This window comes from Hydra viridissima, unplaced genomic scaffold (genome assembly GCF_058129835.1).
Source record: "Hydra viridissima isolate aposymbiotic clone 2 unplaced genomic scaffold, HvirCarnegie_v1 scaffold_8, whole genome shotgun sequence".
Classification (NCBI taxonomy): Eukaryota; Metazoa; Cnidaria; class Hydrozoa; order Anthoathecata; family Hydridae; genus Hydra; species Hydra viridissima.
In genome coordinates this window covers 4,893,872-4,907,836 of record NW_028324307.1, presented here as the reverse complement: position 1 = coordinate 4,907,836, position 13,965 = coordinate 4,893,872, and the positions used below count along the sequence as shown (strand labels likewise).

The following is a 13,965-nucleotide window of genomic DNA, read 5'->3' as shown; positions in this document are numbered from 1 at the left end:
AGTCAGTTTCAAGTGGTCTTAATGCTTTTTAAATGATAATACACAACTTAAGTGTCAGTTTATGTATTTTTAACAAAAATTTGTTATGGGGGAAGTTTGTTGAAGAGGGTTGAAATTAGATCAATATTATAAACACAAGCCACTTGATTATTTACTTTATTGATGAATTAATCACTATTTTGTTAACACAATAACAAAGCAATAAAATAAAAGGTCTATATATTGTGTACAATGCAGATGGGGTAATTATTATGTTATCAAAATAATAAGTAACAAAATAATAAATTTACAAAATATTCCATGACATTTTCTAACAATTTATTAACTAGCTATTTGTTAATTAGCTCAGTTTTATAGTTGGTACTTTAAATTATAAATGACAAAACCTTACAGTTGTTTTTTGGTTTGCATTTTTTATATATACTTCTTTTAGATGAATGATCTGCCATTTTTCAATCCTAATTTAAGTAGAACTTTCTTTCCTCAAATAATAATCAAATAAATCTGTTTTTTCAGAAAACAATTTCTTTAGTATCATGTAAACATATTTGTCTATTCAATCATTTTTGCTAACTATTCTTTTAGATTTAAAGGAGTGCTATTATTATTGCAAAACTGATAATGTGACTTGCAGAAATATAGGAGGTTTATATCAATGTATTTGTGCTGTTGGCTTTTCATTCAACTACACAACTTATCTTTGTCAAGGTCTTTAAATTTCTATACATTTTTTAAAATGTTACTTTAGTATAAAATTAAAGATTAAAATGTTTTTTACAAGTGATTCTTTATATTGAAATCTTTGTTATAAATTGCCTAATATGTCCATTTTCTGTTTTTACATTTGTGATTGAATGCTCATGTAATATAATAAAAAGATACCTCTAATTAAAATAATTTTAATTTTCAAATTAAATATAACTTTAGAATGTCATGGCTGTACTCTTTGAGCTATTTTTTTACAATTTAGAGAGTAACAAAAAACCTTTAAAAAACCTTTATCAAAATTGTTACTTAGATGTAAATGAGTGTGTAGATCATTGCAAAGTGGATAATGCAACTTGCAAAAACCAGATTGGTTATTATGAATGTATTTGTCCTTCTGGATATTTGTTTAACTACACAAGCAATCATTGCCAAGGTTATACAGTGATGCTTATGCTTTTTTGTTCGAAGTATATATTTTTAACTATTCTGTTTAAGAAAGCAATTGTTTTGAGATAGTTTCAAAGAAATATTTGTCATCCTATTCCTTTACAAACCTTTTTTTTCCATTTAAAAGATATTGATGAATGTGTTGATCATTGCAATGTTGGTACTATGTCTTGCCAAAATCTGAATGGTTCATATAAATGTGTTTCTGTAATTTAGAAAATGATTGTCTTGACAAAGTTTCTTTACTTTTGCTTTTTAATAACTAATTTTTGTTTCTCTAAAGACATTGATGAATGTGTTGATCATTGTAAAGTTGGCAATGTTTCTTGTCGTAATCTGATTGGCTCATATGAATGTGTTTGTCCTGCTGGGTATTTGTTTGACTATACAGCAAGTCTTTGTCAAGGTTAGTAACGGATGTTTGCATTATTTGTGTGAAGTTTCTTCTTGTTTTTCTGTGTTTTAGAAAATGATTGTCTAGACAAAGTTTCTTTACTTTTGCTTTTTAATAACTAACTTTTGTTTCTCTAAAGACATTGATGAATGTGTTGATCATTGTAAAGTTGGCAATGTTTCTTGTCGTAATCTGATTGGCTCATATGAATGTGTTTGTCCTGCTGGGTATTTGTTTGACTATACAGCAAGTCTTTGTCAAGGTTAGTAACGGATGTTTGCATTATTTGTGTGAAGTTTCTTCTTGTTTTTCTGTGTTTTAGAAAATGATTGTCTAGACAAAGTTTCTTTACTTTTGCTTTTTAATAACTAACTTTTGTTTCTCTAAAGACATTGATGAATGTGTTGATCATTGTAAAGTTGGCAATGTTTCTTGTCGTAATCTGATTGGCTCATATGAATGTGTTTGTCCTGCTGGGTATTTGTTTGACTATACAGCAAGTCTTTGTCAAGGTTAGTAAAAGATGTTTGCATTGTTTGTGTGAAGTTTCTTCTTGTTTTTCTGTGTTTTAGAAAATGATTGTCTTGACAAAGTTTCTTTACTTTTGCTTTTTAATAACTAACTTTTGTTTCTCTAAAGACATTGATGAATGTGTTGATCATTGTAAAGTTGGCAATGTTTCTTGCCGAAATCTGATTGGCTCTTATGAATGTGTTTGTCCTGCTGGGTATTTGTTTGACTATACAACAAGTCTTTGTCAAGGTTATCTAGTGATTTTTGCATTTTTAGTCTGAATTTTTTTTTTATTTTTTTGTGTTATAGAAATTGAGTGTTTTGAGAATGTTATGTTACCAAGGCCTGTCAACTCGCATAAAAACATTAAATTTTTTGCAGAGAATTGTGGGATGCCCGGGTAGAATACCAATTCATAAAAAATTTAGAAGCATAATTTTTTAATTAAAGATGCTTTTTGTTTTGAATGTTCTAAGTGATCGATTACTTTCAAATTTTTGTACATAAAGTTAATGAAATAGATTTTTTGTTTGACATTTATTAGGAAATTCCCTATTTAAACTATAAGTACCATTGTTTATAATAATAACGGTAGTATTAAATATTTCTTGAAACTAAATTTGAGGATCATCAAATTGGTTTACTGTTGAATAATTATTCTGAATAATATTTTGACAACATATAATTTATCATTCATTAAACTTAAATCAAATTATGTATTTAAAAAAAAAGTTATCAGATTCAAACTGACATAATCAAACACATACATAAATAAAACAAAATAAATCACAATTATATATAATGAAAAGGATTTAACTAATTGTTAAAATTAAAAAATATTGAAGAACTTTAAAACCATTAGAACTTTATAACCAAAGATTTTTAAAACCATTAGAACTTTAAAACCAAAGATTTTTAAAACCATTAAAACCTTAAAACCAAAGAAATTAACTATATAATTTCTTATAATTTTTATAATTTTTCATACAATATTATAAAATAGAAATTATCTTTTTAGCAAACGTTTCATCCTTTTTATCACTTCTTTTATTTCGTGGACATAGATCACAATTGTACAGTCACTTCTTTTATTTCATGGACATAGATCATGATTGTACAGTTTAATAGAATAAAAATTTCTTGTAATGACAAAGGTAAGAACTATTTTATTTTGTAAATAAAATGCATGTTCAATATGATATTTAAACAAAAAGTCAAAAGTACAGATTTCTATTATTTTAGAAGATAATCTAAAAGCTAAGTCTTCAGTATCAAGCCACTTTTCAATAAATTCCATTAATACTGCTTCCATATGGCAAGTGAATGATACTCATAATAAATTCGGTGAACAATTTTGACTACATTTTTGTTTATTGAATTCCAAACCATGTTTACTAGCTATCGTAATATCTACCAATGCATGACAAAGCACTACCTCACACTGTTGGCACAGAGTAACTCTTTTTATTAACAAGTTAGCAAAATCCATAAGTGCTTGTACAATATTTTTTTTCATAAGAGTTGTAACAGGAAATCTGTTCAAAGGATTATTCTTTTTTTTTTTTTTGTAGATTTTCAAATAAAGAATTAATATCTAATACCTCACTAAAATCTGTTTCTGTCAAACAATTGCTATTAGATTTGCTAGTTTCTACTGACAATAACAATAAAGAGTTCTGGTAAGCTGCTCAAAATTGTCTAATTGTTGGTCTGTCAATCCAGTCTCCTTTGCTTCGAATAGTTCCAAAAAAACTTTCTAAACAATCTTGATTAAAGCAAGAAGTACTAATACAATGAAACTCTTCTGAGAGAAGCTCCTGACATAGTTTCAGTTTACTGTTTATTGTAACATCTAATCCCCAATGATAAGCTATTTGGGATTGGGATTTTACATCACAAAACTTCCATTTCTTAATCTAAGTTTGGAGTTCCTTTAACAGTAAAATATTCTTTGCCTTTGCTGTTATAGCACAACAAGCAGGTTTATCTGCATGAAGCTTACTTGAATTCATCATGCCAAAAAGAGTATCGATTTTATAAACAAATTCGGCAGTCAGTAATACAGTTGATGGTAAAACATTTGATGAGACACACAAAGACAATGCTGCAACAACCTAATGACTAAACACTTGTGTGGCTCGATTAACTTTCATTTTTAGAAATGCTCCAGCATCAAGATGTCTATCAGTCAATTTTGGTGCAAGATGGATAGGGTTGCATTTTTCTACCTCATAGCATACAAATGTGATGTCATAAGACTGTATTTCCATCATTATCAATGTTTTGTTGCATAAGATTATTATGTACACTTTAACTTAGTTGAGGGGGATCAAAGATAGTATGAACTGTATTTTTGAAAGACAGATAATGAATGCAAAATTTCAAGTGCTGCAATATTGGTTGATCCTTGATCATACACAATACACCGAACTAACAATCCACAGTCCTGAACTCTTAATATAGCTTCTTGAATATACTTAGCAAGGTTAACTGTTAAAACATTTGTGTTACTAAAGAAATAGGCAATTGGTTGCTTCCATTTAGTGGCAAAACCTCTGATAATAAAAACTAGAGCCTGATTCAGTGGTTTCTTATTTTTTATTCCAAAAACAACATCTGCACTTTTATCACAATCTAAGTGTTGTTTGAGTGCTTTCTTATCCAATACTAAACTGCAATTACGATCATGTTGATTCATGTTATCAACACATAGTTTTAGTAAAGTGAACAACTTTTGTGAGAATCTAGTTTGCATATCTCCATAAACTCTTGAATGAAATAATTTCAAAGTGGTGCTACTCAGTAAAGAAAAAATAGAACTTAAAGTTTAGTAAGTTTGTGGGCTATGAAAAAAAAGTCGTACTCCTAGCAGTTTGTCCAATATTGTCCAACGGCTACCTTTTTTATGCCAGGAACTCATTTTTAATTGACTTGCAAAAAACTTTTGCTGATCATTGGAAAGAAAGTTTCTAGATAAATCTAAAATATGATTAATTGAGACAACATTTATTTTGCTTTTTTTTTCCAATAGTTTTACTTTTTTTGTAAGCCTGCTTATTGTAACACAACATGTGCGCAATGAATTTTGCACTTTTTATACTTTGTAATGTCAATACTTTCTTGATTGTTTTGAATGTAGAGATTTTCAAATATACTAATATTTTTTTCAACTTTTATTTTTTTAGTTTTAGAAGGCAAAGGGCTTCTTTTAGCAGGTGTTTTTCTTTTTTCCCTTATAGATTGTGGTGGATTTGAAACATTAAATATAGTAGGAATGGCATTATATAGAAGATATTTTCCCTTGTTGTTTGTTAAATAGTATATCGAACTTTCAAAATGATTACTACACAAACAATAATTTTTGTTCAAAGTTTCGACAGGTTTTCCATCTAAATCTGCTCTTCTACAATTTATAACCCATTTCTTGCACCTGTGGAATAAAAATATCAATAATATGTAATTTTTGTTGCTTAATATATTTGTGTAATGAGTTAATCATTTGAACGTCTATCTTCAAACTTTTATTGTATTACTCCCCATAAAAAAATATTCAATGTAAAATTATGCAACATTCAAAACAAAACTGATAAGATTACAAAAAAAAATAAAATACAGAAAATATTTTATAAAGGCGTAAAATATTCTAATAGGCACTCTAATTGACTACTTAGTACATACTTATCTTTGTCTTTTGGAAAACAAAAAAATGAAACATTCTTGTCAGCTATTCCACTAGTATTTGTGCAGTTTATCGCTGTGCAATATGAAGACATTTCTGAATAATGAAGATAATTATCTATTGTAGAAAAACGCAAGATCATACAGAAAACAGTTTCAACTAAGTTTGTTGTTGTTTAACATCTACACTACCAGGACATCTCATAATACATTGCGTGTACAATTACACTCTTAAGTATGTAAAAACAAAAAAGTTGATAGGCCTTGTTGTTTACTTTTCTTTTTTCTTTAAAAATACTTTATTTTAAAGATATTGATGAATGTGTTGATCATTGTAAAGTTGGCAATGTTTCTTGTTGTAATCTGATTGGCTCATATGAATGTGTTTGTCCTGCTGGGTATTTGTTTGACTATACAGCAAGTCTTTGTCAAGGTTAGTAATAGATGTTTGCATTGTTTGTGTGAAGTTTCTTCTTGTTTTTCTGTGTTTTAGAAAATGATTGTCTAGACAAAGTTTCTTTACTTTTGCTTTTTAATAACTAACTTTTGTTTCTCTAAAGACATTGATGAATGTGTTGATCATTGTAAAGTTGGCAATGTTTCTTGTCGTAATCTGATTGGCTCATATGAATGTGTTTGTCCTGCTGGGTATTTGTTTGACTATACAGCAAGTCTTTGTCAAGGTTAGTAAAAGATGTTTGCATTGTTTGTGTGAAGTTTCTTCTTGTTTTTCTGTGTTTTAGAAAATGATTGTCTTGACAAAGTTTCTTTACTTTTGCTTTTCAATAACTAACTTTTGTTTCTCTAAAGACATTGATGAATGTGTTGATCATTGTAAAGTTGGCAATGTTTCTTGTCGTAATCTGATTGGCTCTTATGAGTGTGTTTGCCCTGTGGGATTTTTTTTTAACTACACTTACAATTTTTGTGAAGGTTTGTTTTTTCTCTTTCATTACTTTTTTCAAGACTTTTTTTGTGGTTTTTTTGATGGTTTGTTTTTTATCAGAGTTTTTAAATAATTATTAAGTTTTTTTTTTTTTATAGTTATTCAGTTTTTTCTGTGGTGTTTGTTTTTTTTTTAATGTTTTTATTTTTCAGCTTTATCATCTAATTTTCTTGAAGTGCACATCTATATGAAAACTTCGCTTTTTATTGCTGAACTGTTTGAAATAATTATCTCAGTTGTGAATGGGAAAAATGTTGAACTTGAATTAGATTTTGGAGATGGGTCTTTACCAATTAAAGAATCAATTATTAATAGTCCTTTATCTATCAACTATTCATTTTCATACATGTAAATATTTTTGCAGTATCTTTCCGGAATAACTACTCATCTTATTAAGACTTTTTTATTCAGGTTCAAATGAGTCAGTTTTTTTTTTTGTTGTAATTTATTAAATGAAATGTAAAGTTTATTTTTGTCTTAACTCATTTCTTGCCAGCTTTATGTTTTATTCATATTTGTAATCAACTGCTTTTATAATATTTTTAGCTACAGAGAATGTGGAAAGTTCCAAATAAATGTATACTTCAAAGACTTATTTTCAGAAGAGTTTTTATTATTGCCACACCTCTCCAGTTATGTTGATGTCATTGTATTCTGCAGTTTATCAAAAATAGTAGCCGTTACAAATCCTATTGCATCACTCAATGGGCTTGTTATTTTAAAAATAAATGAGGAACTATTTTTGCATGTTAGTCAAGATATAGGTTCTTATGCATTTTACGATATTAGCTGGGGAGATGGAAGCAATCAAACAATTGACCAAACCAACAGATCAGACCTAGTACCGTTTGACTCTTCACACACATACGCAAAGGTGGGAGAGTATAAAATTATTATAGATGTTAAAAATGCTTTACAATCTGTTAATGAGACAGTAAATGTGCTTGTCCGAAACTGTTCTGTACCAAAAATTGATTTTTTTTATGGCACAAAAACAAAACCAATAATTATACCACAAAGTTTTGATAAAGACTTCATTGCAGTGTTAGAGGAAGTAGATGTGTACTGTAAAAACTTTCAATCAAGCTTTGAATGGCTTCTTACAAGTGCAGCAAAAGAAGTTAAAAGAAAAGGTGTTCTTGACAAACAAAATGTTGTTTATAAGATAATGAAAATGGAATTACCTCTTGATTCATACACTCTTTCACTTTTATTTACTTATGGAAATGATAGTTTTAATTATTCTGCATACTTTGCAGTTGTATCACTTCCTCTAATTATTCAAATTGAAAATGGTGTCACCTTTCGAAAAGTTACACAAAAAAGAAAAATTGATAATCGTAGTTTTTATGTAAATTTTACAATAAGTGCAAATGGAAGTTATGACCCTTATGAATCAGAAGATTATTTTGATGGAATAACCTTTAAATGGAGGTGTCGTCTTTCAAGTAACTTAACATATGCAAAAAGCATTAGCAATTTTAACTCGACTGCCTGTCTTAGTGACTCTTGGGTTGAAATAATGAATGAAAGCTTTGAATTAAATTTAAATACTGAAATGTTTTTAGAAGGATTTACTTATATGTTTGAACTTATTGGTTCAAAAGGTACAGGAAAAGAATTGAGATTGGGTTCATTTATTCAAGAAATTGAGTTTTGTGCTGATGATTTTCCTGATTTAAATGTAATGTAAGTTGGATTATGCAGTTTAAATTTAGCATGATTGTTATGTTAACGATTATTATGTTAATGTAATTGTTATGATTGTTATGTAAATCTAATTCAAACCTGAAATTTTGTGAAAACTAAAATTGTTTTAGGTATATATATAAATTTTCTAATAATCATTTAAAATAAAAGTTAAATTACTAAAATTTGACTGAAAATGTGAAAATTATAAAAATAATAAATTTAGCTGTTTATCAAACTGCAGACAGAAATTAAATGTTTATGAACGAACAGTGTTTTACTACAACTGCACCAATTGCAAAAGTGATAGGTAAGACTTTTGATTAAACTTTACACACATTAAAATAATGAAATGAGATAAATTTTTGTACGAATTAATTTTTTGTTTTTTAGTACAATGTCTTTTAATAATTGTTGGTCAATTTTTTTTTTGTACCCAAATAAATATAACATGTCAAAAAGCTTACTTTTGTGATTAAAAATGATTTTTTAAAAAAATTTTTACTAAAGTCTTTTGTAAACAATCACCAAAAATGACTGAAAGTTATATATACCTCTGACAAAAATGTCATTGATGTATACAACTTTTTATTAAGTTTTAAATGCTTTGAAATTGCAGTAAAGAGAGTAAACTTTATACAACTTATTTTTTTATGTATCCTGCATAATATCTTAAATGACTCAAAGGTCAGTGCTCTGTATCCAAATAATTAAATTGAAAAATTTATTTCTGTATTTAAATGAAGTTACCAAATAAAACATGACATATAAACATCAAAAAAATGATGAGGGCATCAAAAAAAATATTAAGTAATGTCATTGTTATTTTTAGATTGTCAAGTATAAAATGGAAGGTCATAGAAGAGGCTGGAAATCAATCGACCAATCAGATGATAAATACAACAGCTATCATAAGTGTTGGATTCTATCTTGTTATAAGCAATGGTTTTTTAAAAGAGTTAACTAATTATACACTTGTTTTAATTGATGAAAATGGAAATAAATCTGATATTTTAATAAAAATGAATAGATTAACAAGCTCATCTCCAACTTCAGGGTATTGTTACATAAGGTACAGATTTTGTATCTTAAGAATTGATTCACAATTGAATCTTTGAATTTATTTTGATTTTTTTCTTGATTTATATTTTATTTGCAGCCCCCTGAAAGGTTACAGTGTTTTGACAAAGTTTAAAATCATATGTCAGGATTGGGTTGATAACGATAACAGCATTCTAAGCTATCAATTTTTTTATGAAACAAGTGGAAACCTGAATAATCAATTGAGCTACTCTGTACCAAAAAGTTTTGCAATCTTGAATGCTAAATTTACAGACCAACCTTTTTTGATTAATTTTCTGCTGGGTGAAGGTTATGAAGATAAAAACTATACTATTAAGATTCTTATTAAAGTGTTTGGGATGTACAATAGTTACACTGAAGTCAACCTTGTTGTTCAAGTAATGCATTAGAGAAGTTTCATAATGACCATAATGCTATTTGCATTACTGTCATTGTCATCATCATTTTTCGCAGTTCATAAAACCTTGGTTGTTTCAAAATTGTATCTAATAGTTTTTATTTAAACTTGTTTAAAGTTGTTTTTTATTTTACCTCAGGTGTTGCCTAATGATCAGCTCCATAATATTACAACCCTGTTAACTAGTATTGATATAAATGATACACAAGTAGTATCAAATTTTGCTCAAGCAATTAGTAAATCTGTAAATAAAGATTCTATTGCTGCAGGAAAGATACAAGAAGAAAGTGTGGATGAAATCACTGGTATTTCCACTGTTAATAAAAATTTATTAGCGAAAAAACAAGCCGAGTTAATTCGACTCCAAAAAGTAAATTTTAGAATAAAATTTTTGATTATGTAAAATAGCAAATAAATTATTATAAGTGTGATTTTGCTTGTAAATATTTAGAAATAGTTAGATAATTGATGTATTTTGTGAAATGTGAATAATATGCAATGTGAGCTAAATAATAATAGTATGTAATGAGTCATGTGTTTTGTGAAATCTTGCAGTATCTATATTTGTTATATGGCACATAGGTATTTAAATGTTCTGAAAAGTTTCTCAATTTTACAAATGAGATAATATGGCATTTAGGTTTACCTATAAAAACCATTTATACTGCTGCTAATCAACTTAAGGAATTTATACTTTCTTAGTTATTTTACTGGTAATATAATACTCTTCGTAATTATATTTATATTTAATTGCCTTATTAAATTTAATTAAATTTTTGTTAAGGTCCGAACAGAGATGATTAACTTTCTTTCTCAAACAACTTTAAATGATGTTAATGACATGAAAAATATTGCTGATGCATTATCATTGTTGTCTCAAGCTCCAGCAGAATTAGCTCCACAGACTCAGGTACAGTTGCAAAAGTGTTTATTTATTAAATAAATCAATATTTCTTGGTATTGGCACAGTAAAATGTTACATATCTAGTTTGCTTAGACATAACGTACTTTTTAAAGTGAGAAAATTTCTGAGTTAAAAGCTGTGTGATTAAGTTAATTAGGTTTTTCCTTAATTCAAATTTAAGTATCTTTTAGCAATATTGTTTTTTACATCAAGTCTTTAAAAAAAGGCAAATAGTCCAAACAAGTGATTTTGGAAAATCTATGCTATGAATATTTTCCGAAATGGTTTTGACTATTTGTCTTTTTTTATGTTTTATGTAGGTAAATTATTATCTTACTATTAACTTGAGTATTTGTGCTGTAATCAAAGTTGTTAAAAGTTAGGAAAACATTTGTTGGAAAATGTTGTGTGCAAGCTTCTTACAGCAAATGATCAATTAGTGTTATTACATGCCATTAATTGTAAATATCCTGGGACTTTGTTTTTGTATATTTTTGATTGAGTCTTTTAAAAGAGAGATGACCATTTACACAAAGCAAAAGTAAATTAATTTCTGACATGAATAGGTCAATATTTGATGCAATATGAAGTGTTTTATTTATAAATTTTATAGTTTTTTAGACCAGCAGGTATATCTAATGCTTGTCAAAAATATCTTTTGTCATTGGAATTCTTTAAATTAAATTCTGTTACTTTAGGATGTTGCTGCATCTGTCATCAGTAAAATGGCAAACCTGTTAAATAAAGAAAATCTTGATGATATTAACATTCATGGTTTTAATGACCTGACTATTCCGTTTCTTAATAGTATATCAAATATGTTCATTGCTGGTTCTTTATTAGGTTTTTTTATTCTTTATTTTAAGTTTTCATTATTCTTTATTTTATGAGAGCTTTATATAAACATTATATATATTAAAATACATATTATATAATGATATATTTTATATTATTATATTAATATACAATATATATAATATTTATATACAATATATATAATATTTATATACAATATATATAATATTTATATACATATATAGTATATACAAATATGTAATATATATATATATATATATATATATATATATATATATATATATACACACACACACACAATATAAACATTAGTTTTCAGACACATTTTTAAAAATTAAGGTAAAAAAAATTATTTTTATAACAAGTCAACTCTGTTCTGGCATCAGATGAAACTTCAATAAAATCCATGTTGGAAAAGTATACTGGGCGCAATGATCAGGTGGTTGTTATTTGTTTTTCTTTTTAATATTTTCCACTAAAATAGTTTATCATAAAAACAGCTTTTCATAAAGACAGGTTATATGTTTTACTAAATAAACCACTGTTTATTTAAATTGTTTAAAATATTTTTTAAAATTTATGTTAAGTATTTAAAAAAATATTTGAAGCCTTTCAGCAGTTAAAAAACTGGCCAAGTGTTATTCATATCTCTGACTGAATAAGTAATGGTTAATCTGTAAATTAATCCATTAATCTATATTTAGCAAAAGTTGTTTTTTATCCAGTTTTTTATGCGTTAAAAAAGAAATTTTTACATTAAGAATTATAAAAATAGTTATGTGTTTTATCCTTCATTTTTATCTGTTCAGAAAATATTAAATTTAATATATCTTTTAAAACTTCAAATTTTAAATTGTTTATTTAAAAAGATTCTTAATGAACAAAACTGTTTGAAAAGTTTTAAAAATGGTACAATAATCAATATTTTTCTTTTGAATGTCAAAAAGTAAACTTTTGTATGGAATATTTTGTTTTTAATAACCAAATAATCTTTTTTTTGATTTATTTTTCAGACTGAAAAAAGTACACAACTGGTAGGGACACTTATGAAATCTATGGATAAATACTTATATGCTTCGCAGAATTATCTTGTACCTGGCGAAAGTTCTACCAACATAGATATGCCTGGATTTCAAATTTCAATTAAAAAAGAGTACGCAAGTCAATTAAGTAGTTTAAGCATAGGTTCAAAAATAGGCTCAGATTATACTACCAGTTATGGTTTCACTTTCCCAGATGTTGAGCATGTTTTAAATCAGTCAATGCAGCAAACTATTGTTCTTTTGAATGTATGTCATGGAATTTTGAACTATTTTTTTTTATATTCAAATAATAAGTTTTACTATTTTAAAATGATAATGACAAGATAAAAACAAATAATGAATAAAAAAAGTAAAAATGACATAATAAAATATAATAATAATGATATATGTAATAACAAATATCTTGAAAATAAAGTTTTATTTTGTTTATAATTATGTAAATAACTATATAACTTGATACAATTTGATGATGATTGCTGATTTTGATATTGCTTATAAATGATATTTGGTGATAATTTTGAATTTCTCTTAGAATGTGAGGATGAAAAACCAACCATTTTTTTGGGATTTTGAAAATTCACAATACATTGCATCTGAAACACAAATTCTTTCTTTATCTACACCAGACAGGTTACCAATTGAAGTAAAAGGTACAGCTCAGCCAATTAAAATTTCTATTAAAAATCTACCTGAAAAATTAAAAGCTTTTAATATATCATTACTGATGCCAGAAGAAATTCAAGTGATATCACTTATGTTGTCAACGTTAACTTGTAATATGATGCTAAAATTTGATTCTTTAAATGATCCAAATAATCTCACAACACTCATTGTTTTTATTCAGTACGGTAAAATTGCCACGAAAACTGATTATGATATTAAACTAAAAATTTCAAACAAGGGCATTAAAGTATTACAAAATTCAAATTCTTTAACTTTTAATACAAGTATCAATTATACAAGTAATAAATTATCTGAAGAACTTTCTCAATATAATGAAACTGTTACATTGTCAAATTCTCCTCTTCTATTAAAGAGAAACCAGCAGTTTAATCTTGCTTTTGATGGTACACTAACATTATGGAATTTTAAGAACTCAACTTATGCTTTTCTTAATAAATCAGTACTTTTTTTATCAATCTCATATGATGGCCCGTTACCTAGCAAAGAGTTAGTAACAAATGATTACACTTTTGATCAAAAAGAAAACAATGGAAAGTTTCTGTATGAAATCAAATCATTCTGCAGTCAGTGTAGTTATTGGAATGAAGCTAAAAACAAATGGATGTCCGATGGATGTGAGGTATGAAAAAGCCTATATTGCATTTATAAGTATGAGTCCTAGCA

At 26.9% G+C, this 13,965-nt stretch overlaps 1 protein-coding gene across 11 annotated transcripts in view; it reads left to right on the top strand.

Moving 5' to 3' along the window:
* LOC145186331 (polycystin family receptor for egg jelly-like) overlaps nt 1-13,965 on the top strand; it is a 51,061-nt gene that overhangs the window by 14,638 nt on the left and 22,458 nt on the right. For 7 of the 11 annotated variants that reach the window (XR_016454756.1, XR_016454757.1, XM_090095067.1 and 4 more), the window contains exons 7-27: nt 586-708; nt 1,019-1,141; nt 1,439-1,561; nt 1,689-1,811; nt 1,939-2,061; nt 2,189-2,311; nt 5,248-5,277; nt 6,051-6,173; nt 6,301-6,423; nt 6,551-6,673; nt 6,839-7,034; nt 7,233-8,375; nt 8,602-8,685; nt 9,208-9,447; nt 9,535-9,835; nt 9,995-10,225; nt 10,640-10,765; nt 11,458-11,602; nt 11,941-12,014; nt 12,589-12,864; nt 13,151-13,921. Coding sequence is in view for 9 of the 11 variants with exons in the window: in XM_090095067.1 (XP_089951193.1) it covers nt 586-708; nt 1,019-1,141; nt 1,439-1,561; nt 1,689-1,811; nt 1,939-2,061; nt 2,189-2,311; nt 5,248-5,277; nt 6,051-6,173; nt 6,301-6,423; nt 6,551-6,673; nt 6,839-7,034; nt 7,233-8,375; nt 8,602-8,685; nt 9,208-9,447; nt 9,535-9,835; nt 9,995-10,225; nt 10,640-10,765; nt 11,458-11,602; nt 11,941-12,014; nt 12,589-12,864; nt 13,151-13,921 (4,724 nt within the window). In the remaining 2 variants the exon portion in view is untranslated. The remainder of the gene's footprint in view (nt 1-585; nt 709-1,018; nt 1,142-1,438; nt 1,562-1,688; nt 1,812-1,938; nt 2,062-2,188; nt 2,312-5,247; nt 5,278-6,050; nt 6,174-6,300; nt 6,424-6,550; nt 6,674-6,838; nt 7,035-7,232; nt 8,376-8,601; nt 8,686-9,207; nt 9,448-9,534; nt 9,836-9,994; nt 10,226-10,639; nt 10,766-11,457; nt 11,603-11,940; nt 12,015-12,588; nt 12,865-13,150; nt 13,922-13,965) is intronic. The other 4 variants (XM_090095069.1, XM_090095066.1, XM_090095065.1 and 1 more) reach the window with 1 other exon arrangement.